At 43.6% G+C, this 25,490-nt stretch overlaps 2 protein-coding genes across 2 annotated transcripts; one reads left to right on the plus strand and one right to left on the minus strand.

Moving 5' to 3' along the window:
• The first annotated feature begins 6 nt into the window (after positions 1-6).
• On the plus strand, positions 7-16,660 carry coq6 (coenzyme Q6 monooxygenase). Its single transcript, XM_080480781.1, has 12 exons — positions 7-422; positions 640-774; positions 4,085-4,143; positions 9,145-9,271; positions 10,957-11,087; positions 11,176-11,283; positions 11,837-11,899; positions 11,981-12,088; positions 12,754-12,956; positions 15,412-15,527; positions 15,853-16,019; positions 16,522-16,660. Exons 1-12 carry the CDS (start codon positions 218-220, stop codon positions 16,549-16,551), a joined length of 1,452 nt encoding a protein of 483 aa, XP_080336907.1. The 5' UTR covers positions 7-217; the 3' UTR covers positions 16,552-16,660.
• A 48-nt stretch (positions 16,661-16,708) lies between these two features.
• Positions 16,709-23,686, minus strand: entpd5a (ectonucleoside triphosphate diphosphohydrolase 5a). The gene is made up of 13 exons (XM_080479522.1): positions 23,017-23,686; positions 22,615-22,694; positions 22,165-22,308; positions 21,700-21,775; positions 21,156-21,191; positions 20,692-20,780; positions 20,533-20,612; positions 20,393-20,454; positions 20,195-20,296; positions 19,382-19,525; positions 19,212-19,268; positions 18,207-18,322; positions 16,709-18,064 (listed from the first exon to the last, which is right to left on the minus strand). The coding sequence occupies exons 1-13, from the start codon at positions 23,459-23,461 to the stop codon at positions 17,981-17,983; spliced, it is 1,515 nt and encodes a 504-aa protein (XP_080335648.1). The 5' UTR covers positions 23,462-23,686; the 3' UTR covers positions 16,709-17,980.
• Positions 23,687-25,490: the final 1,804 nt, after the last annotated feature.

Consider the following 25,490-nt stretch of genomic DNA (forward strand, 5'->3'; position numbering starts at 1 on the left):
GTGATTGGTCGAGAAGGCGGAAGTAGTGTGAGCGCCTTTCAACACAACATGGCTGGATTAGAGAGCGGACACAGCTGCTGTTATTAGGACACATTCAAGGAGATCTGCGTGTGTGCGTGTCTCCCTGCTGTGTGGACGCGTCCACACTCCGGAGCTGGACTGCTCTGTTGTATCTAACTCTTCTTTTTTCTCTGGCGGAGACAAACTGAAGACAGAAATGATGCACAAGCTCAGCAGGGCGCCGCTGGCCTTACAGGGACTGAGCCGCTGCTTCATGACAGAGAAGCACTTATCCCCAGTAAAGATCACCAGGAGAGGACTTGTGTGTGCAAAACACGTGGGTGATGCCGGCGACAATGAGGTTTATGATGTCATTATATCTGGGGGAGGGATGGTTGGATCGACGATGGCATGTTCCCTAGGTGAGTGCTGCCCACCCAATATAGACTGACCTCATTTTGGTGTGTGACTAAGCTATTAAATGTCATACTTCTCTGGAAAGAGTCACAAAGCATAACAACGCCACACTCTGAGATCGACTGAAAATGAGCTTTTAGCTGTGGTCAAGTGTCTAAATTAAACCCTCGTGTCCTCATTACAAGCTCTTTAACAATACATGCTGACATGTTCCCCTCCCAGGAATGGATCCCAACTTGGAGGGAAAGAAGATTCTGCTGCTTGAAGCAGGCAACAAGAAAGTTCTGGACAAAGTCCCGGACACCTACAGCACCAGAGTGAGCTCCATCAGTCCTGGCTCTGCAACCCTCCTCAGTGGTACAGTATACACAAAGAAATAAGATTTATATGTATGTTTGTGATGGAAAGCTTTAAACATTTTAAAGGGCAGTTACACCAAACACACACACATACACACACACACAAAAAAACCAAAAACCTAGTGGAATAACATTGTCTCTGTGGTAAGTGTGCTGTGCTTTACAATTAAATGGGTCCCACAAGGTAAGCCAGGGATCAGACACTGGCCAGTCATCCAGGCTTAGCACAGATCATATCTCACCTCGGTTTCTCCTTAGGGTGATAGGTCACCTAGGGTTTTTTTTTTTGTTGTTGTTTTTATTTTCCTGACCCGCTTTTTCCTAATTGTTTTTAACACCACCCAAACTAAATCTCTCAGGGTTAAAGTTGTCCCAAAACAAAAAACATGAAAAAGGAGTCAGAGTCTGGAGACTGTATTTTCAGCTTGGCTGGATGAGCGTGTCTTTTAAAACGTGCACTTTGTCCTGAGTTGCCACCTCAGGTCTACAATATGTATATAAAAAAAGTAACTGAACGCAACAATCAGTTCAGACTCGTGCATTTTGTTATTGCATAGAATTACATGGACAGATACCATTTAGCTAAATTGACTTGATTGCTGGACGTGTAAATTCATCCCCATCTATCTCCAGTCAGATCTGCACGGATTACAACAATTATGTCTGCCTGCTACACCTTACATTCCAGTGTGGCATTATAACATGTTTAGTAACAACAATCTTTTTCATGATGCCAGTGGGAGACAGTAAGCCTATATCTGTGCCTCACATCCTGAAGGAAGTCTTCTGTTTGACTGGCAATTTACTGACTGAACTGTTTGAAACAGCTCATCTGATTACAGATTATATCTTGACCTTAAGAACTCAGTAGAGTGTAAAATTATGAGGTGGAGCAGAGTAATGCACATCATTAGCACCTGTACATAAAGTATACAGAGAACTTGTCCCGTGTTTGCATAACAAGCAGTCTTTGTCTGAGAATTGTGAACTAATATATATTCCTGCACTGACAAATGAACCTAATTTAAATTTGTGTCTATGTAATATGGCTGCTCCCCTTCCATTTTGAAGGTATCAGCTTTATTTTCCCAGTTTATTTTGTTCATGCTAACTTTACCCATCAAACATAACGGGTGAAGAACTGTGTAACATACTGCTTTTTATTAAGAGATATATTCACATTAAGCAAAGCTTAGTAAGACCTCTGGCTTAACCATTCACAACAGCTCTACAGTGGCTTTTAAAATTATTCATGCCCCCTGAACTTTTCCACATTCTGTTACATTAAAGCCACGAATGTATTTTATGTGACAGACTGACACAATGTGAAGTGGAAGGAAAATGATGCATGATTTTCAAACAGTTTTTACAAATAACTGAAATGTGTGGCATGCAGGAGTATTCCGCTCCCCCCTCAGTCAATACTTTCAGCTGCAATCACCGCCGTCGATCTTTCGGGGTTTGTCTCTACCAGCTTCTCCCATTTCGGAGCTGCAATTTCTGCCTTTTTCTTTTTGGTTTGTTTGTTTTTCGCAAAATAGCTCAGGCTCAGTCAGATTGGATGGAGAGCATTTGCGAACAGCAATTTTCAAGTCATGCCAGAGATTTTCAATTGGATGAAGCTCATCACACAATCCATCATCTCTGACAAGCCTCCCGCTCCCTCCTGATGAAAAGCAGCCCCACTGCATGATGCTGCCTCCGCCGTGTTTCACAGTGGGGATGGTGTGTACAGGGTGATGCGCAATGCTAGATATCTGCCACACATAGTGATTTGCATTTAGTCCAGAAAGTTCAGTTTTGGTGTCCTCTGACCAGAGCACCGTCCTCCGCAGGTTCGCTGCGTCTCCAACACGCCTTGGGGCGAACCGCAAACGGGACTTGTTCTGGCTTTGTTTCAACAGTGGCTTTCGTTTTGTCCCATTTGTGGAGGTCAGAGTGATAGTTGTCCTGTGGACAGATTGTGGATCTCTGCAGCTCCTCCACAATTACCACGGGCCTCTGGGCTGCTTCTGTGATCAAAGCTCTCCTTCCTGTCAGTTTAGGTGCACGGCCATGTCTTGGTAGGTTTGCAGTTGTGTCACACTCTTCCCATTGGGATTATGGATCAAACGGTGTTCTGTGAGGTTTTCTGAGCTCAGGATATTTAATAATAATAAAAGAAAAACTTAGCTCTTCTTTCGACTCCTCCACAACTTTCTCACTGATCTTTCAGGTTTGAATGTTCACGATTCCGTTGGTTGACAAATGTTCTATCGGAGTAAAGGGGGATCAATACTGTGGCATGCAACACTGTTCAGTCATTTGTTTGTAATAAAAATGTAAAAACGTTTATCATTTTCCTTCCACTTCACAATCATGCAGCATGTTGTGTAGGTCAATACAATCCCAATATAATACATCTACATTTGTGGTTGTAATGAGGTAAAGTTTAAGGGGTATGAATACTTTTGCAAGCCACTGTAGATTGTCATGTTTCATTTGGGGGAAAAAAATAAAAAATATTCTCACAACTCTGACTTACACTGTAATTTATATTTCCTTCTTGTTTAATTTTCTTCAAAAAAGATTGAAAACAAGCAGACATCCAGAGATAAATATGATCACATCGACTCTTTTGATGTCAGTTCAATACAACGTCTCCATTTTATTCTCAAGTAAACCATAACGCCTTTAAATTGACTGGATTTCGGTCGGTCTTGGGCGTACTCGTACGACCTTTTATTCATCTCTGACCAGTCCACATGAGCTCATTGTGAAACTGTGAATCACAGTTCATATGAAATTCAGTGGACACGAAGGGTAGCCAATGAGGTGGCGCCTGCTTGCTTGCTGGTAAGTGGCCCTCCGGGTCTGACCTAAAAACATTGGTCAGCTCAAACAACATGCTTTGAAACGGTAATTATTCAAGATGTTTATATAAAAGGGCCACTTGTTATACACATTTCCCCAGAAACTGACAGCTTTGATGCTTTATTATTCTCATTGTATTGTATTGTAAGATGAAACCTGTAAACATCCAATTTAATATGATGAGATACTTCTTGATATTAAGCAAAGGTGAGTTCAATATAAAGGTTATCCCTCCACAACAGCCCTAGTTTTTTGTTTGTTGGTTTAAATTGGTACGCTGAACTGAAAAATCCATTCACATTGATAGAGCTTCTTCTGTGCAAAATGTGAACACATGAAAACCATTCCTGCCTGATATTTTGTTTAAAAATTAAAGTTCAAACCAGAATATAATGAGGATGATCTCTGATACACATGTTTGCATGAGGCTAATTGTTTTTAATGTGCACATACAGGTATTGGAGCGTGGGAACAAATCGTTAACATGAGGTGTAAACCCTACAAAAAGATGCAGGTATGTGGCTCTTCCGTGTGTATAAAATGTAAACAAAGAAAAACTTATTTGATTTAATGAATTGCAGATCTCATTAACCCATTCACCTCACTATTTATCTTAAACGTGAAAAAAAACGCTGGAACATTTTACACATCCTCCCAACCTTTCTGTAACTGGAATTGCCTTCCCGTACGGCTCCGAGAAGTGTTTCAAGATGAAAATAGGCTTTTGCAACACTGAACATCTCCAAGAAATCTGCCGTTGTTCTCCGTATGTCCTCCAGGCTTTCTAATTTACTGGCATTCCGCATGTATTTCTGTCATCCATCCATCACGGCACCATACAATTTGTGGAAAGGAAAACCTGTGACGCTCAGCTTAATGAACAAGCAAGACAATGCCACATCATATAATCATGTATACAGTATGTAATTGTTCGCATTAAAATGGCAAACAGTGGTTTCATGTAACATGCATTTTGTTCATTCCTTTGCGCAATTTCAGCCTTTTCAGTAACTCTGTGGAAAAAACAAAATGCCAACAAACACAAGGTGTATTTAAAAAAAAAAAAAAAGGGTCACCACCCAGTGATGGCTTTCTACCCTTGCAAATATTTATTACAGCCCCATTTCTATAAAAACTGAATAATTTTCCAATCTGACCTGCTTCCCACCATCTCCTAATTATGACGATTCATGTGAGGAACGAGGAGAAGATGAAAGAATAACAGGGTGGTTGTTTGCTGCAAAGTGAAGCCGCTTTACGGCTGCGGGCGCAGGCTCCGTCCCTCTTGTAAGATGTGGCCGGCTTGTACCAAACACTCGACCGCAGGGTTTCTCTCTGGGCCCAAGATGTCATCATGCACTGCCTTCCAGTGATTATGGTAGTGTACCTCTCCCATTATACCTTCACTCAGCTCCCACTGTTTTGGCTTGTTTTCCCATTGGATCTCAGTCATTTACATCTCAGCCATAGCAATGGAAAGTATGTAGAGCAGATCGCCTCGAAATAGCAGGGTTCTTTTTTCCCCCTGCGGTGGGATATTCCTTCACCTGAAATGCCTACGAAGCATTTTGGCTTCAGATTTAAAGCAGAAGGCAGACAAAGCTTTTACTACCAAAGCCATTTTTTCCCCCCACATTTCTCCCCGTAAAGTTGTAACCAAGTATATTGTTTAAGTCTTTCACAAACTCATTCAACCCCGTGGCTGCTTCATTTCTCACCGCATTAAACAAAACCAAGCCAATCTTTGGGCTGCTCTCAGTAAATCTTTCCTCCCAACCACTTATCACAAGTTGCAAAGCCACTGCCATTAGTGGTTTTTCTGTGGGGTATATCCCCCTACTTTATGGCAAGTGGGGAAAAAAAGAAGTAGAGCAGCAGCATATTACTGCAGAATGAAGGGTTCTGTCTCCATAGTTACAACCCAGGAGAGGATTAACCTTGTACAAACACTTTTCACCCCCGCATGTTTAACTCCGACGGTGCTTCCAGGATTGACGTTTCAGCAGCCTGAAACTAATATCTCCTTCTGCCGCTTTGGGCTGTGGATAAATATTGACTCACTCTGTAATGTTCACAAACATGCCATTTGTTATTTGTGTTTCCTCAGAAATGTTCAGGGGGGGGAAGAAGAAGAAGAAAAAAAAAAAATCCACATTACAAATATGTTGCTTGGTACAACACCTCACAGAGCTCTATTGAACTGCAGGCAGCGTCCATCCAGAACAGCAGAATCCACATTTAGTGCAAAACAAATAACTGTCATATTTCTATTACACTGAGGCGCATAATGTGATTTAAGCACTTTTACAACCACTCTTACAAGTAAATCATGGCCACCACATCTCACATGTGAATAATATGTATAGTTTTCTTTAAATAACTGTAAATATGTATATTTTTCTCTACTTCAAGGTAATGCAAATATGTATATTTTCCCTTTTGGAAATGCGTTTGTAAGGGGAACATGTTTTTAATGCGAATTCTTATTGTATCATTCTCATGTTAATAATTCATATTTCAATACTTCATATTCATATTTTTATTTATCTTTTGTGTAATGCAGAGCTCCTCTGATGACTGAATTTCCCATGTGTAATGAGTAAAGTTATATTATGAAACTCACCCAATTACCTTTTTTAATCAGTAATGTTTGGCTGAATGCTGGACTTCTGGTAGTGAAAGTGAAATACATTAACAGTTATTGGGATTAGTAGGGAATTTAAAAAAAGAGATAAACCGTATGTGTCTTTAAATGAAGCTCCAGGGCTGTTGAAGCAGTTACACTGTCGGCTTTGTACTGGAGCTCGTTCCTCATACGCAATATGTTGTCATTACATTCAGTTGTAAAATGTGTCATTCGGGTTCACAGTATCTTTCCAGTGGTGGATCTTCAATGTGCACTACTAGTTTTACTCTCCACTTACTTCACTTAGTTATCATGTCGTCTCCCCTGAAGCTAAAAGAAAAGATTCACACTTGGAAAAGGCATTTCCCTCATCTATCAACTTTGTATGTCACTTTTTCCAAGTTTTCTCACGATTACCTGTCTCGTCATTACATATTACAGAGCAGTGATTCCCAAAGTCGCCCTGAAGGTCCTGAAGCTGAACCATAAGACATTTTTAATGAAATAGGAATGTTTTCAAAATGAAAAGTTTGGAATTACTAAAAAAAATCATACTCAGATGCATAGTTTGGTTCAAAAAAGCAAAAACACTAAAGTATAGCACACTTTCTTTTATCTGACCTACAGTATGTAAACGCTCTACACAGAGACACGTGCAGCTTGTCTCAACATTGAAGCTCCGTTTACTATTACCAATTGGAAGTTTGCATTTTTTTCTACAGTATTTTCTGTGTCGTTGATCTTTTGCTTTGGTACCAAATCTCAATCAGAAAATTGTCTTTATGTGTTGTTTTTGAATGTGAAATTAAATTTATTAGTGTTTGGTTTCTTGGATAAATTCAGGCGAGAATATGAGCACTTCACTCTTATGCATTTAAAAGGATCAAGTTGCAGCTTAGCTTCTCTTTGGACTCAGAACTTGTGAAATAACTTGAGATGAGACTATTTCTAACCACAGTAGGAGAAAAAAAGTTGTTAGGCGCCCTTAAAATTTTACACAATCTTAAATATTCTCAAGAAATATTTGTGGAAAAATCTTTTTTCTTTTCAATATTTAGGTGACCTGCCTTTATCACACAGTAGAGCTTTCACACTGTCACTTGGTAATCTTGTTCAATCCTTCTTGAATTACTACTTTTAATTCTTCTAAATTCTTTGATTTCCGCTTTGAAGCAGATTTGTTTGATAATCCACCACAGATTTTCAATGGGTTTCAAATCCAGGGATTACTGTGCTCCTGCACCCAACTTCTACTGCCCCTGGATGAGTTGCTACTCGCAAGAGGTATTATCTTGTGCAAACGTCCAGTTTCAACCCCAACAGAACAGTCCGCCTGCAGATGTGGGTTCCGAGAATGGTGCAGTACTTGGTAGGGTTCCGTGCGCCATCGCAGACGGTGAGATAACCAACACCAGCAGCGCTCATGCATCCCCAAACCATGATACTGCCTCCACCATGCTTGATGCGTGGCCTGGCCGTCTGCATATCGTCATATTAGCAAGAGGAAGATAAATCTGGAAACTGGACTCATCTGTCCACAGAATCTTCTCCTGTCTCATGGCTGTCCAGTTCTTGTGTGCTTGGGACCCGGCGGCGGCGGCACCGGGTTAACCTCTGCCTCTCATTGTTCCGTGGCTTCTTGGCAGCCTTGTAGGAACCTAAGCCGTAATCTAAAAGCCGACCACGTACAGTGCAGGTGGAACACTGGACACCAGTTTGGTTTGACCTGCACATGCGCATCAGGATGCAGTCATTTCTTGGTGAAGAAACCTTTAAACACCCAGACCTTGGTTTGTCTTTCAAGCTGTTGGTTCGTCTGTGTTTCTGCAGAGTGTATCCAACTGCTGAAGGACTGAATCTGCTCCTCCAGGCTATCTGGCGGCAGCTGTGCCCTTCCTGGCCGAGAATCTGTATCTCCAAGTGTGTTTCCTGCGTTAGGTTCCTTGTTTTAGCCGTTTTAGTCTCTGAAGAACTTTCAGATGTGCCGGCTATATATAGACACGAAGCACAGCAACAAAAAATGTCTTTTGATAAAAAGCACGACCTTCAGTAGTGGATCACTGGAACCAAAATGACTCTATGCTCCAAATTTTAAATTGCTTTTTTAGGATTTATTTAGTATTTTGGTTATGACCGTACTGAAAGGAAATTCTTCTTGAAGACCTAAGAGTGACTCCACTGTATATGAAGCGGTATCAATCTTCTTATTCAACTCTTATTGAGGAAGCACATCCTGGATTATCATTAACATTTTGAAGGGAGCAGAGCAAAGTTGTTCCACTAATTTAGCAAATTACCCAAATTATTGATATTTACGCCCTGAAATTGATCACTTCCCTTGGTTTATTTGTATGAATTCCAGAAATATATAATGTGTATATTAAGCCAAGTTGGTTTGCTATTGGTCGAAGTGACGCACAATGATCTAACAGCATTGTGATTTTGTTTCAAGCTATGTCATTATTTTTGTGTGCATCTAATAATATGCACTTTATTTCCATCAGTCCATGTAATTATTGACTTATTTCTGGAACAAATGTTTTAGGGAAGTCCATATCTTGATCAGATTGTGCATGTGAGGGTTGGCCGGGCCCCAGAAGATTTTCAGATAATGAAGTGGGCCGTGGCGTCCTGGAGTTCGGGAATAGCTGGTATAAAGCATATTGGCAGAAACCACTAAAACATCCCCCCTTTTGGTTTTTGGGGTGTAGGTGACCCTCGTGGCTCTGGTTTGATTCATGCACGCCACGCCAACCCCCAACAGTATTTAACAACTTTGATGTGTTCAGCTCAACGAAGCGGCGCAAATATGCCCGGCTATAAATAGAGACAGGGGATGCATTTAAGGATAGAGTCGTAGACCGCAGGCGTAATGAGTCTCTCATTTAGGTTTGGGACGCCTGCTCCGATGCCCTGATCACATTCGATAAGGAGAACCTGCAGAACGAGATGGCGTACATCGTGGAGAATGACATCGTTGTGGCCGCAGTCACCAAACAGCTGGACGGCCTCTCTGGTGAGTTTATGGTTCAAACACGAAGTCCCACACAGTAGCTTGATTTCTGTTCCATCTGCCTAATGGTTAGCGAGTCTGGCAGCTAATGCCGCCACTTTTGTTCCATCCTGTCCTCAGGTTTAGTTTATTTGTACACCCTCTCTCCCTGTGACTGCATTTAAAGACAAGTTCTTGGAGCCATCTGTGTTTTTCCTGTAATTTCAATCAGAAACCTCACAGTTTTTGGGAAGGCACCTTGTGAGGACACGTGGATTGGTCCAGTGACCTATTTAAAGCTGCCATGTGCTCCCGGACTTCACCACCTCTTAAGACACTGAGTCGCTGACAGTGTAAATTGCTGCAGCACTGTTGACATTAGACCAATTTTTGTGAGGTTCGCAAATAAAACTGAGCCCTGCACTGTGCTTGACAGTTAAAATGGCATATTTATAAACAGTTTTTAGCATTTTGCGCCAAACAACGGATGTGTGGTTGCAGCACGTTTTTCGCCTCATGTGCCTCCCATTGGTCCGCTCTCCTCTCTCTCCTCTCATTTTAGCTGTGGTGTTGTTCTGCTCAAGACGCAGTACATGAAAAGCGTGCGCCCCGGCAGCTGTTTTCAATGTAAACTGCACTCTCCAATCATCAGAAACCCATATTTGACATCGGTGTTCTAGGAACCAGTAGCCGATCTGTGGATGGGTCGCTGTCCAAGTCAGCATGAGGCAGCGTAGTTCAGGATCGTTTCAAGTGCAGGGTGTCCAGCTGCTGATATTTTAGGAAGAGGAGAGCAGATTTAGTACGAAATCTAACAAGCTGGCAGCAGTGCGGGAAGTGTGGAGTGGTGTGCTTGTAGATAAACACGATTAGCTGGTGAAACGTGGCAGGCCAATGTCATTAAAAACCCTGTCAAATATGAACTTTGGCAGCCACCACATGCCAACAAGGCAAACCAGAGCTGTTTTATGGGGGGATTTATAGATCTTCCACTGCTATTGCTGCTGGAAAACAGTAGTTTTAGAAAAAAGAACAAGTAGAAAAGTATGCATTTGTCATAACGCTAAAAAGCGAGAGGTCCATGCTGATTCCTTTTTTTTTTTTTGGTAGAAAACTCATACAAGATGCTATTTTATTTTAGTCACTTGTTTTCGGAGGTGGGAACAGCAGTGACAATTTGTAACCAAGAACTGTTGCATTGCTCAAATTGTATGCAATCACAAATAAAAGTACAGTGTTTAAATGAAATACACTTCTAAATGTACTACTAAAAAAATTGGTAACTTTTTAACTCTGTTTAATCCTCGTTAATTGATTTTACCTGAGTGAAACCTTTACTTATTTCACTAAATTGTATGAAAATGACATTATATTAACTAATTCTATTAAGAAATGTCGATGTAACACAGGAAATGTCTCGATTAAACGAATGAACTGGTTGGTTTCAACGTGCACACTGAGGTTTAACCTTTATTAAACGTAGTAACCTAGAATAAACGAGTGAAATGTAGTAAAAAGGGGTGTGACGTCTCCATCTAACATTGGGTGGAGAAGTCGTTTTGGCGCAGGTTTAAAGCTGTTACACTCTTTTCTTATCGGTTGGTATTTGGTATAACACATGGACATGTTAACCATGACGCGACTCATCCCGCTGATTGTAAAGTAATGTAATGATTTCCAGAGATGTATTTGTAGCTTTATGTTCCCAGACAACGTTCAAGTGAAGTACCGGTCAAAAGTAGTGAAGTACTCGTGGCCGATGCCGCACCAGACTGCAGACTCCATCCCCTGGGTGGAAGTCACGCTGGCCAACGGAGAGACTCTCCAGACGAAACTGCTGGTCAGTTTAACACCATCACATCAGATGTTTGCCTCTTTTGTCTTTGTAGTTGTTGCTGTTTACCGTCTCCTCCCCGTCTGTTCGGCAGATCGGTGCCGACGGCCCGAACTCGATGGTGAGGCGGGAGTTGGGGATACCGACCGTGAAGTGGAATTATGACCAGTCGGCTGTGGTTGCTGTGCTTCACCTCTCAGAGGTGAGAATCATACTGAAACCAGCGGGCTGCTGCTGTAGAGCTGCTGTCTCCCTCTGTCCTGCTCACTGATCCTCCTCTAGGCTCGAGCTTTAGCTGCCATGTGTTTATTGCCCTAAATAAACATTAGCTCACCTTATTTCATCCTGTTTGCTTCCGTCTGCATGTTTGTCATGTATCTCAGCTGTTCAGTCACAAGCTTCCTCTCAGGTCCGTTTTTTTTTTTTTTTTTTAAGTATAGATGATACGGTTTTTAAACTAGTAATTCCCAATCAAAAGTAGGTGAGTCAGCATTTCAATGATTTCTGTTAAAAGTGATTGAGTCCAAGCATTTACACTGATATTGTATCATCATCTTTCATGTATCGTTTGTGTATCGGCAAGTAGCTCGAGGTTAGTACTCTTTCTTTTAATAAAAAAAAAAGTGGTATCAGTGCATCTTTACCATCAAGCAAAAGGTTGGCAACCACTGGTCTTATCTACAATATTACAGCGACTTGCACACTAATTTGCCCAAGAATTTCTTTGAAAATGTTTAAATGTGTGTGTTGGCCAGCCCACGGAGAACAACGTTGCGTGGCAGAGGTTCCTCCCAACGGGACCCATCGCGATGTTACCGGTAATCCACCTTCTCGGTTCAACACTGTTTCTGTTTTGAAACGTTGAATTGTGACAGAATATTTTTCCATCTGCGCCGCAGCTGTCTGACAAGCAGAGTTCTCTGGTGTGGTCGACCAGCCATCAGCAGGCGGAGGAGCTGCTGGAGCTGGATGAGGAGAGCTTCGTCGACGCCATCAACTCGGCCTTCGTAAGTGCCCCCGACCATCAAACAGCTGACGTCGCGTTTGAAGTCAGCTTCCACATCTGTCCGGGAGACGTTGCACTACTCAACGTGTTTGTGTGCAGCGGGGCTTCTCCTTAGACTTCCACCGTGAGCCAAACAAACACTGCCGTCATTGTTTAGCTCAAACTGTATACAAGTGTAATATTTCACAGGAATGTTATACCTATCCATGTTTTTTTTTGTTTTTTTTGTTCCTGTTTTGAGAAACTCCTTTTTCCCAAGCTGGCTATTTTTACTGAGCCTGCTGATGGATGGGGTCACCACGGTTGAGTCACGTTTGGTTTCAGGCCTGGTTTGCTAATTAAACCTGTGGTCTCCCAGTGTCGACCATTACTGCATGGAATGTTTTTCAAACGGAGCTAATTCAACTGCATAGCCTGGCCGGCATCTTCTTTTAATTAGTGCAGCTCTGGAGGACCTGCCAAACCAGTTAGTTAGGGAGGGAAAAGCACTTTCGCTGTCCTGGACTTCAGCTTTGCTCTTATGTCAGCTAATTTCTTTGTCCACTCAAAAGGACAATGTCTGTTTTCTCTCTTCAGGCCTTTTTTTTTTTGTGTGTTTAATTCTGTGTGTGCCTGTCTTTTTTTCTTTCTTTTCTTTTTTTTGCCTGTCTATATACTCGCTGACAGTGGAGTAATGAGAACCAGTCGGAGCTCATTGAGACGGCTGGCTCGATGTTCCGCGGCGCCCTGTCCACCATCATGCCGTCCGCAGGTTCACCCAGACAGCTCCCGCCGAGTGTGGCCGGGATCGGCCCAAAGACCCGGGTCATGTTCCCCCTGGGTATGGGTCACGCGTCTGAATACGTCCGGCACCGAGTGGCTCTCATCGGGTAAGTCGACGGCGGTGCCGGCCGCCGTGCAAAACGAAACCAAGAGAAAGGCACACGTGGAGTGATTCACATTCATTCAACTCTATTTACAGACACCAACTTGCTTAACGTGTATTGTTCGGGGATGAGTAAGACACCTGGAATACCCTGAAAACACAGAATTAGCAAACACCGCATAGAAAGCCACAACAAGGTGGAAGGAGGTCAATTTAAAAGTGACCCAAACTTCATGTCATGCCAGAATTTAAATACTCGAAACATGAATCATAAAACCAAATAGGAAAAAGACTGTGCTCGCCCCTGCACTGGGCTGTCACATCTCCCCCCAACAAAAGATGAATCATTGAACTCGGCTGCTGCCAGTGACATTCATCCATCCATCTTCTATACCGCTTTAACCACTGCAGGGTCGCTGGAGTTGAACACATCTGACTGTGATGACAGGTTATAACTCGGACGGGCCGGCAGGTTACAGGGCAAACAGTCCGTCACACACACTCACTGAGTAACCTCAAGTCTGTCGTTGACTGGAGGAGGAAGCCAGCGTACCCTGAGGAGCCCCTCACTTCCACATGAGGCAGAGACAAACTTCACACGCTCTCAGTCAATCGATCACGAGGTCTTTTGTCCATAAGAAGAGAGAGCCACCCGCTGCTCCACATGTGGCCTGACTCTCTAACACGGGGGAGTCAAACATAAGGCTCGTGGGCCAAATCGGCCTGCAAAGAGGCTCCAATCCAGCCAAGCCACCAAGCAAATTGGAAAAAAAAATTTTTTTTAACCAATTTCTTAAGAGTAGCGACACAGCACAACACTGAAACCTGAGCTGAGATATCAGTGATGCTGCCATGACTGCTAACTACCTCGTTTCTATCAAACCAGCCTCAAACTAGCCCCACGCTGTCAGTGTGAGATTGTAAAAACACCCATAATGCAACAGCTATAGGAGAAGAATTTTGGGACATTTCACTGTATTTTGCCACAGAAGGTTTCATCACGTATACTTTGTGCCGCAACACCCCAAAAAACTTTTTAAAGTTTAAATTGAAAGGATATGATGGCAATATTTTACGACTCAGATGAAATTGGGCTGTATGTGGCCTCTGAACTAAAATGTGTTTGACATCCCTGCTCCAAAGCTTGATCTGTGGTGAGTTCTGCACTTGGTTTCAATTAAAGGAGATTTATTTAACTGGAATTAAACTTGGAGCAGCTGCGGCTGAGGCGGTTGAGCAGGTCCACTTCCAGTACAAATGCTGGCGCTGGTTCTTTCTGTCAAATGAGTTTTTACCTAAACAACACAATGCAGCTGCGCAGGACATCAAAACTGAGAGCAAAACGTCGTCACAAAGCAAAAATACTGTGAACACAATACCGTTTGCCATTTTGAAATAATTACAACAGCATGAATACAGAACGATGAAGAGGATGCAAACTGCAAATGTACTTTCTGATCCAGATCAAGAATCTATAGTGGAGCATACAACAGCTAGAGAGTCAGTAAAGCAGTAGCTTGTAACTAAGACGGTAATCTATTTCAGTCCATTTAAAAGTAACTCCACTTTTACAGTACTTTAAGCAGTAGCTATAACTGTAATCAGGCACTCATTTTTAGTTACAAGTAGATTAATTCCACTATGATGTAAAGCAGTGACTTGTAACTATAATGAATGCTAAGATTCAGTAACTTGCAAAGTAACTTACCTCTACAGTATTTAAAGCAGAACTGTGACTGAAGTACTAATTTGTTATTACTAGTCAAGTAACTTTACTATTACAGTATTTGATGCAGTAACTTGTAGCTATGGCTGTAATCAGGTACCTTTTTCAGTCACTTTTGAAGTACTCTGGTGCTTCAGAAGTAACTGTCTTTAATCAGGCACTCATTTGTAGTTACTTGTCAAATAATCCACTCTGATGTAAAGCTGTAACTGTAAATATTGAATATAAATAGATGTAAAGTAGCTTTACTTCTACACTATTTGAAGCCGTAACTCCGCAACTCCGGTACTTTAAACAGTAACTATAACTATAATCAGGCTCTCATTTTTAGTTAATAGTAAAGTAATTCTGCCATTATGCAATTACTGTAATCACATACTAATTTTCAGTTACTTGTAAAGTAACTTTATTTTTACACTATTTATAGCAGTATCTTACAACTAATCAGGTAGTAATTTCCAGCCACCTTTATAGTAACTCCACTACAACCATGTTTAAAGAAGTAATCCAGTACTTCAGTCCCTGTAGCATGTGTGACAAAGAGCCGGGTGTTTTTGCGAAGTTTCTCATCATTTGTACTGAAGCGGTCCTCACATTAACATTGTGTTTCAGCTACGATCCTTAAAAATCAGCTTCTCCGGCTCTGGCCTGAAAGGACAGGACATTTCAACGTCCCTGCAGAGCATGGAGTGTGTGACTGTTTGTGTTGTGGACGTGTTGTATGTCTGTGCAGGGATGCAGCCCATCGTGTCCATCCTCTGGCGGGTCAGGGAGCCAACCTGGGATTTGGGGATGTGGCTTGCCTCACACAGCTCCTGAGCCAGGCGGCCTTTAACGGGAAGGACATGGGTCAGTCAGAACTCCAAACAGTAACAAACGCAGCAAACATAGTCCGGTGGTTTCCCTAAGCTCTTTTCCATTGCCCCGGCTCAAACGCACGCTGTTGATCTGAACTATATAAAGCGGGAGCTTTTCCGGCAGCGTTTATTTGATGTTTTTTCTCCCAGGAACTGTATGTAAGCTTCTGCTCTTTAACAAAAAAAAGGAAATTCAGCGATGAGGTGTTTTATTTTTTTGCTCTATATTCAGAAGTTAATGTGTGCGTGTGTGGAAAACACAAGCCAGACGTATACAGGACGAATTTCTGTTTTCACAATCTAAGTTGTTTTTGCAGGAGCTATGCAGCACTTGTTAGAGTACGAAACTGAACGCCAGCGTCACAATCTGCCCATGATGGCCGCCATCGACCTCATGAAACGACTCTACTCCACCAACGCAGCCCCTGCGGTTCTACTACGCACCTTCGGCCTGCAGGCCACCAACATGCTCCCGACGCTCAAAGTAAGCTCCCTCGCCTCCGAGAACCTGACCGCCCCTCCGATAGCATCGGCCACCTGTCAAACCGAGGCCCCGCCTCCACCGTGACCCCACCCTCTGCCCTCTTTCCTGATTACACGGGGCTTTACTTTAGCAGTGTCTATAATTTTCAGGGTTCTGAACCTACTACTATGGCATCTAAGTTTAGCCCCAAATTTAGTGTTACCAAAAGTGTGTGGGTGGGGTGCGCGGCCGGCCCCGGGGCAGTGGACAGTGGTGTTGGCTTGTGTTTTCACACCCCTTTTATTACCGACCACTCATGTGAAATGGCTTTATTCCCTACTAAGTGATTCAACCCAACACAACTGCAACGGTTGTAAAAGGCATTTCACTATCGAGGCACAAATTTAAAAGTGACATTTTTTTCCATATTAAACGTTGAGTTCACTAGTTTACAGTTCTTACAGAGGTCTGCAGTGCCACTCACTAATACCAGGTTTTTTGTTTTGTGTTTTTCACTACACAGGAGCAGATTATGGCGTTTGCAAGCAAGTGATGCAGCTACAGTGAATCGGGAGTCATGGGACCACCGGTGGTTGCAAGCCTCGAAGGCCGTGAAAATAGTGAATGTATAAAGCCTCAATAAAGTTTTATTTTACTCTCATACCAATGTTTCTGCGCATTAATTTACCTCAGACCAGAAAGTGTTTTTTCATGTTTTATTAAAACATACATGTAAAGTATACACTTATCACACTGGTTTTAATTATTTTTTTTTTTTCAATGTACATGTCATCAGGCATTGCTTAGCAATTGTGCAGCTTAATGTTGTTTGATGTGAAAGCCGTTCACTAACTTTACAGTATGTATATACAGCAGTAGTTACTGATTATGTCGGATACTGAGGAGACATTATTTGCATGGCTTAGAGAGCAAATAGTTAAGAAATAATATTGGATAACTCAAATACTCTTACATAAACTTTCAGTTCTTTAAATATCTGTACAGTTCACAAGAAACATTACATACAGAAACCTCAGCCACACATGACAGAAAAAAAAGATTTTTGAACCTTTTTACATGATTTATGTCAACATTTTCACTGCATTTGAAAATGTTGTTGGGTGCCACTGCAATTTACACACACTTCATAAGATTTCTCCCACTCTGGATGAAACAACAGATGCTGAAACAAGTTGACATTGAGTCGACGCATAAAAGCTGTACAACACACTCTCGGTGAAAGGCGTCTCTCCCCAGCGCGCTCTCGTTGCCCCCCCTGAGTCCCGGTGAATATGTACAACTCTGTAGTTTACATCAAAGGAAGTCTTTGCTACAATATCTGCAGTTAAAGTGTTACGTGCAAAGAAAAAGAAGCTGTACAATGGTCAACTGCTTTCCATCGATGTCTCGTAGCCTGAGAGCAAATTAACTCGGGTCCTGTAAAATAATTTACTGCTAGAATATAAAAAAAGAGATTTGATTTACAGGCACGTTGGAGAACAACTATGGTTGCAAATTCCAGCAACTTCGTCTGTAATTTTTCTTCCACTGTGCTGTGTCGTGCACGCCAGGACCACGGGAAGTACCAAAACTCCCATGACTGCTTGTACTGCTTCGAAGCTACCCTCTCTACACTTTACAGGTGAGGTGAAAAAGACATTTCAGATCAGACACCCAGAAGGAATCAACAATGTAAACGTTTACAAAAATAAAGTCAGCCCACTAGTTATGAGCTCATCATACAGTAGAAATAGCTGGCCTTATAAAAAATATAGTGATTTCTTTTCAACAGTTCTTGAAGTGTCCGCGGGGTGCTGAGGTCGACGAAGAGACGAGGGGCCGATTGGGCGAGGAAGCGTGTTTGGGACTGGGTGTGTCAGTGAGGGGGGGTGGGGGCTGAGATGAGGGTGGATGGAGGAAGGGAAGCCCCACAGTGACAGACTGTCCCTCTCAGTGCCAGCCGCAGCTCCGGCGAGCTGCCCTCAGTGGATGTTGAAGTTCCTGAAGTAGTCGAACGTTGCCCCCAGGGCCCAGCTCGTCTCCACATTGTTCACCTTCTTAGCCAGCTGGAACACAGAAAAGATCTGCATCAAAACCCTGCTTCACTGTACTTTAAGCTCCCCACGGAGAAACAGTGAAGGCTTCATCATTTTCAAGTTGTAACTCCCACACGCGCTGCCCACAGAGGTCTGGCTGTGATTCACTCACCTGCAGCACAGTGTTGTCCTTGAAGCCAAAGCCCTCCTTTAGCAGGCAAGTGATATATGTCATATCCATGCAGAGGAAAGGGCTAATCGCGCGGTATTTGGTCATTTTGTTGCACACTGTAAACACAAAAAAGTCCCAAGTTTCACACATGAAATAGCACAAGACGTTTAACTCCTGTGCTGCAGAATTAGAAGATGGCCTTTTTGTTTTTGTACGGCTGAATAATCATGGAGGTGCCAGGAGTGCCACTGAGGGTCAGCGCAGGGCTGTGGGTGGGTGGCGGCGTTAAACAGCCCGGTGCACAGTCTGCATGTTTGAGAATGTGTCAGCGCCCAGGTGACGTGTGGCTGTCAGGTGCCCTCCTGCCGGGGCCGGACAGACGTCCTCAGCTCGGCTGCCAGAGACGGACCTGTTGCTGGAGACCACGTGACGGTGTGATCACAACACCAACAGTCTTGCATAACGCTCGAGAGAAATGCGGTTCTGCATGAACATCCCAACTGTCACTAACTGAAACATTTCAGTGGATCGTGAACAGATTTTCTTTCTGCAATAAACCGCTCTGTCTTCAGAACGCATTTTCTTGTATGTTACTGTTTGTATACAAGGCGTTGACGTTATCTGTGTTTTCATATGTACTTGTTTATGACCTGATGAGCTGTGCAAATTTGATGAACTTGTGCCAAGTGTTGGGCCATGTGTTTGCTGTTTGAATCACAGTTTTGTATGAAATCTCACTGGTTAAATGACCAATATAACCACAGCCTCCTGTTTTTCACAGCCATCTCTGTTTACTCCTTTGAGCCACTTATTTCTTTTATAGAGTGCAGTCTGCAATCACCAGGATGATGCCTTGTGTTGTACTGAAATCCCCCCAAAAATGTAATGATTTATAATGATTTGTAATTATTTACCCTCTCGTCGACGAAGGTTAAATAACTTGTAAGATTGTCAGTTTGCATAGAAATTGATCAAAGCGGAGGGACGAAAACATGCAGCTTTTACCTTCTTTGGCTCTCTTCTTGAAGTCCCTGACTTCAATCGCACCACCTCGACTGCCATCTGTGCAGAAAACAACAAACATGCAATTTAAATACCTATTTTGTGCAAATCATTGTAATTAGAATGAAATACACTGGCACTGAATGGCGACTCTTTGGTCTGTGCCCACTCACCGATGAGCCCAGACTCCACAGCTCGGTCGAAGTAGTAGGAGAAGGCGTAGAAGACGCTGCTGCCCTTCACTTCGTAGGGCTGGTGAACGATGCCCTTGATGACCTTCATGACCTCGTAGTAGCAGAGCTTGTAGCCCGCGTAACCTGGAGGAGGACAGAGGCGATGATGTAGTTTTGTTTGGACGGAGGCGAACTGGAAAAAGTGTCGTAATGGTAGCTGAAAGTGGCATGGAGGCAACAGCGGGCGGCATGAGCAGAGTTTGGAGAATCGTTCTGAGGTCAGACGGCGGTTTTAAGCCGTGGGTGGGGAGGGGGGGGGGTGTCATCAGATGAACAACAAGGGAAGCCCCACAAGGGCAGGTTTCACACAGTTGGCTCATTTGTGTGAGCAGAAACCAAGTGCTAACAGGAGCGGCACTTTGCGCGGCCCTGTTGTGCTGTCTATTTTTACCACGTAATTGTGAGCGAGCTGCTCGTTACACAAAAAAATAACAACTCAGGGACAAGCCCAGCATCTTTTGGCTACTTGACTGTGGTATGGGAGTGACTGGCTTATTTGTGAAGTTAACTGACAGTTTTCTTTTCGTTTAAATACAAGGTTGACTGCAGTATAATTGTTCGAGGGGGGAGGCGGGGAGGGAGAGGATGACAAAACATGGATTTGGCTCCAAGGTCAAAGGAACTGCAATGTTCTCATGAGAGACTGTATTATACTGTACTCTATTCTCTTCCACTGTGCGGAGAGGAATGCATGAATTGCTGCACACAAGACGCTGGGAAGCCCATCAAAACCTCAGAGTGCTTTTATCTTACCGTCTGGAATCCCGCTAACTTTATAGGTGGTTCCTCCAAAAGTCACATCTTCTCTGAACTTTTTCGGGAGGCAGGAACTTGTGAAGACTTTCCAGTCCAGGCCTGGGAAAACAAAAAGCAGGGATCAGTTCACCCTCATCCGATGAATACTGACATAAAGGGCATTTAGACAGTGATGAAAGGCATGGGATACACTACCATCTGCTCCCAAAGCCCCAAGAGTCGCCAGGCGAGCAGCATACAGTCCATTACCAAGGTAGCTATGGAATAATGATGAATATTACAATTATTAAAAACAATGCAAAGCGTATGTAAGCCTGTGTGTAACTGGAACTTACCTGTGTGTGTAGAGTTGATATGTGTTGTTGAACAGGTTGAATCGGGCGATGTAGCTGGGCGGAGCAGACTGAACGGTTTTCTGCCGGATTGATAACAAATGTTTAGCCGCATATTATTGATTAAGAGAAAGATTTTTTATTGTTTTTGATATAACTTACCTTTGACTTTGGAAGGAATGTGATTTGCGTAGATCCTCCCCCCAGATCCAGAATACCCACTGTCCTCCTCGTGTTGGAGTACAAGTGACCTTTGGCCAAAATGTTAATGAATCATTAGGAAAACAAATCTATTGTAAAATAGAAATTAATCATCTGGCATAATCTATTCTATTTATTTGACTGGATGACATCAGCCTTCAATCTATAAATATTTAATTTCAGGTTTGTGGTTGATGAAACTACATTTGATCTCATTGTATAAGTTAAAAAAAAACAAAAACACACACACACACAAAGAAATACAGCTTGTTTTTGCAACCTGTTTGGTTCCTGTGATTTAAACTCATAACCTCAGAGAGGAGACAAGAGTCTTTCACTGCCCGGCGTCTGTGTACACTGGAGCCTCAGATATGAGCCCTGCTGACCACTAACACCACCATAGCAAAACACAAGCAATGTCTTACCTGTAAGGAAGTTCACTGTGACCCAGGCGAGGACTCCTAAAACAACACATGGGTGAAAATGTCCGTGTTAGTCAAACCCTGATGAGTGATCGCCACTAAATTTACTCAAACATGTTCATGCACATGAACATGGCTTTTATTTCAACTGATATTTAAATAGCGGCGCTGGTCTGGTCCGTCGGCCTGCAGACCAGCCCAGGTAATTGTAGTTGTCTCAGAAGTAAAGTTATTGCGCTCGTAAAGTCCGGAGAACAAATAGTACATGCTCTATGATGAAACACGACACACTGAGGGTGTCCAAATGAGTGATGTGGACGTTCATAGTAAATTAGAGGGCGTGGGGCTACTCGCTCTCACACTGGCATATTTATTTGTCTCAGTGAGGAGTGAAAGGAATTACAGGAGCAGCATTGTTTAGACGCATCCTCTGAGAGTGAGGCTGCTCAAGCACCTGGTTAAAGATCCTCATAATCACCACTTTGGAGACAATATAAAGCTTTTGTTTGCAGCTTAAAGGGTGATGATGCTTCAAGACACAACCTACCTTCATTTGTTCCGTTCATGATAGTAACACTGTTGCTTGGCACAAAGAACGGCGACTCATCAAACACCTCCCGTACCTGTGGAAGAGATGTGTGATTACCCTGAGATCGGTGGAATTATGTCAGAAACGTGAGCCGAGGAGCTCAGACGCTGAACTGTTTTTATGATGCAGCCTGTAAAGCTTTCAGAAGACCGACTACATGTTCAGTTTTAGACTGACAGATAACTGAACCACAGGGATGGCTGGAACAGTAGCCTGGATAATACTTAAAATGACAAATATGGTTACTCTGCACAACCCCACAACAGCTGTTCTTTGCAACATGATAGCCACCAAATGGGCAGAGTTGCTGCCTCTTTTTTCAGTGACACTTGTAAGCACTTAGTGGTTTCTCATCCCGTTCCCCGGCGGGACGGCCGCTGTTTGTGCCAAACTGTCTGAGGGTAGAGAGAAGACGGGCCTCACCTCCCGCAGAAGAGCATGGGCCTTGTCTACAGGCAGCAGACGCAGACCCGCCGTGGCTTTCAGCACCACAGGGGTCCTGGGCCAGTCGTTCTCCGGCACTGTCTTCTTGGCAATCTTCAGCAGCTGGCGGACAGTGTTGCCCCCCTGCAGGAGAGATGGCAATCAAAGCAATTTACATTTCTGGGCAATTAGACAAAGACACATTTTAAGTTAGACATTTTTTTAGGGGGGGGGGGGGGCAGTTATTGTAAACATGGAGAAATCACAGGTAGGTAAATATAGCAGAATGGAGTGGGAGGCAATGACAGCATCAGCAGCAGGTATTTTTGTAATTACACAGTGTTGTCATCACATGAACCCAACCCAGAGAAAATCCCAGTTGTTTAGCAGTTTGCAGACAGTGAACACCTCCCCTAATATACCTGATGGCTGATAAGTGTCGGGGCATACCTCTTCAGGGTTGTCCTTATAAGCTGACAGGCCAGGTTTCACCGCATGGTACATTTCATTGTCCAGAACTGGCAGCTCAACTGCAAAAAAAGTCAGGACACAGATCAGAGAGGAGATGGATAGGAGAGAAAGTGGAGTAAAAGTAAATGCATGACTTTTCTTTTTCACCTACATCCAAGTTTTAAAGGTCTGCTTCCTACACAAGTTGAGTCACGGGCAAATTAAAAGTCCACCTCAGCTACTTTTAGCAGCCGGTGCTTGCTTGTTCTCACAGCACACAGCAAATGACCTAACAGCAAAGTGAGGGAAGCCGGCGGCATGTGCGCGTCCGCAGAGAGAGGTGTGCAGGGACGCACAGAAGCGCGCAGAGGCGCGCAGAGGCGCACAGAGGCGCAGACTTACCGGGGTCTTTCTGGATGAACTTATAGATGTGGATCCTGGTGCCTGTGCTCCCGGCGTCAAACATGATCCCATAGAAAATGCGGCTGATGTTGACAGGTAGGGGCGCGTGCGGTGCCGGGTGGTGCACCTGAGGAGGCTGGTACGGGTGAGGAGCGGGGTGCACCACTTCGGGCACCGGGTGGAAAGCCTCCGGGATGGGGTGCACGACTTCAGGCACCGGGTGGAAGACCTCAGGGATCCGAGGGTAGGTGGGCACGCCGGGCCGGATCACCCCCCGCCGCGGGTTGGACACCTCCGGGAGAAGGTTCTCGGTGTTGGCGGAGTGCTCCCGGTAGCGGTAGTGGGGGATGTAGCGGTGGTGCCGGTAGTACGTCGCCTCGGCCGGGAGGCTCCCGGTCAGGAGCCACACGGAGAGGAGGAGGAGGAGGAGGCTCGGGGTCGCCATGCTGTCAGAGTCGCAGAGGGAAGACAAAGAAGGCTGCAGGAGGATGGAGAGAGGCAGAGTGGATGCGATGCACACTCAGGACTGTCCGGTCATCTGTTTACAGTATATAAAGACATAAGGGCTTGGCATGGGGCCACACCGGGAGCAGCCATCCACCAATCCTGTGGCGGTCCATCCCAGCTCCATCAGCAGTCCCCCCTCCTGGGAGCTGAGCTGAACACTGACTACCTGCCTACCAACTGCATTTCCTTCTTTCTTTTTTTCTCCTTTCTTTTTTTTTTTTTTTTTTTTATGAGGAGGATTATTTCTGGCTGTGTTTTTCCCCTCCTCATCTTTACTGGTTATTCTGGAGCCAAAAAAAATCCCCTCAGGGAAAGAGAAAGGGGGTTTATAAAGAAGTCCAAATGAATGGTTGACACTGAAAAAAAAACAACCTCCAAAGACATGCTCTTGAAATACTTTTTTTATGAGTGTATTTGGGACTTCTATAGAAGCTTGTTTCAGAGATTCCATCAGCCTGCAACTGTGTAGACTTTCACAGCTTTGTAATCACTCAGATTTTGCTCCTGCCAGAAGTAGGGGTGATGTAAGTTTCTATTTTAATGTTAATAAGCCGATCTAAACAGTTTCTATGTTGATTAGGACAGTTAATAAAAAACAGCTTATTTAACTTATTTTATGAGCCTTATCATTTCACATTTTTTTCAATCTTTGCACCATTTTGGGATACGTATTTCCTTCTTTTAATGTTTTTACTTTGTTTAAATTATGGAATACATTTATTTGGGACAAACAGTTTGAGTCATTCTAAGTAATAGGGAGACTGTTTTTATTACATGCTGCCACACAAAAACTGAATCATGCATGTACATGACAATAATAATAATAAAAAAGAAACTCTTCAACCGTCTCGTCATGATCCTACAGTAATCACCACATTAAATTCATTGCAGCTGTTTCACCAACCTTGAAAAAATGCAAATGTGACCTGCACTCCAGCTGGCATAAAAGTTAAAAGAATGTTAGCAATCATCTCACTCCCACTCATCCCTGTGTTAACCACAGGCTTTCCAAGGGAAAAATATTTGGGCTGCGAGGCACGTTTCACGAGAGAATGCATGAAAAGCATGAGTAGCGCTTTCTCCACTTTAGGTGGGTGTATTGGCATGGCATCACAAGCCATGCTGTAATGTATCAGCTAATGCTTTCTCGTGTAATGTTCCAAGTGACTGGTCATAAAGCAGGATGCAAGGATATCCCGCTGCAGTGGGGGCGCAGGAGCAAAGCAGCTCGCAAACCTCACATGAACTGAGATTTGTACCCGCCTGTGATATTTTTCACCCACTTTGCATCAACAGAAAGGAGACCGAGCTGTGAAAGAGTCCACCGACCAGCGCGTCTGACCCTGGAGAGCTGACCCCGTGTCAACCCTCCGCTTCCACCTCGTGAAACAACTGAGGCAGAAACCGAGCTGTTACTAGACCGGGCAGGAGGGTAAGGGGAGGGCAGAGGTGCTGCTGATGGGTACCGAGAAAGTGCAGGACGTCCATGGAGAGGACAATGTGGGGAGGGTGGGGCTTGGCACCAGCGTTCACCCATCATGCCATTCCACTCCCAAGACACTCGACTGTGCAAAGCACTGTTCCAACACTGTAATTTGAACTAAAAATATTGGACTTTCTTTCCTCCTTCCCTTTTTTCTAAATACTGTGGCCACTTCTTTCAATCCTGTGGCTCACCAGAATGGTCGTTTGCCCCTATCAAAGCATACATGTGCAAGACCTCTCACTGACTTGTGCCCAAAGACGTCTTGGTTGCATGTTAACAGTACGATATGGGATTTCATAAAAATGCATAAAAATTTTCTGGTAGTACATTAAAGGTGATTGATTTACTCGCTGCATGTTCATTCTACAACAGTCACTCTACAATCAGATCTGCAGAGCTCATACTGAGAAAACATAAGCAGCAAACGAGGTGTTGAAACTGAAGCATTTTACAGTTTGATGGAAAATGATGATATTTGCGG

Source organism: Lipophrys pholis (assembly GCF_963383615.2).
Source record: "Lipophrys pholis genome assembly, chromosome: 14".
In the NCBI taxonomy this organism is placed as follows: domain Eukaryota; kingdom Metazoa; phylum Chordata; class Actinopteri; order Blenniiformes; family Blenniidae; genus Lipophrys; species Lipophrys pholis.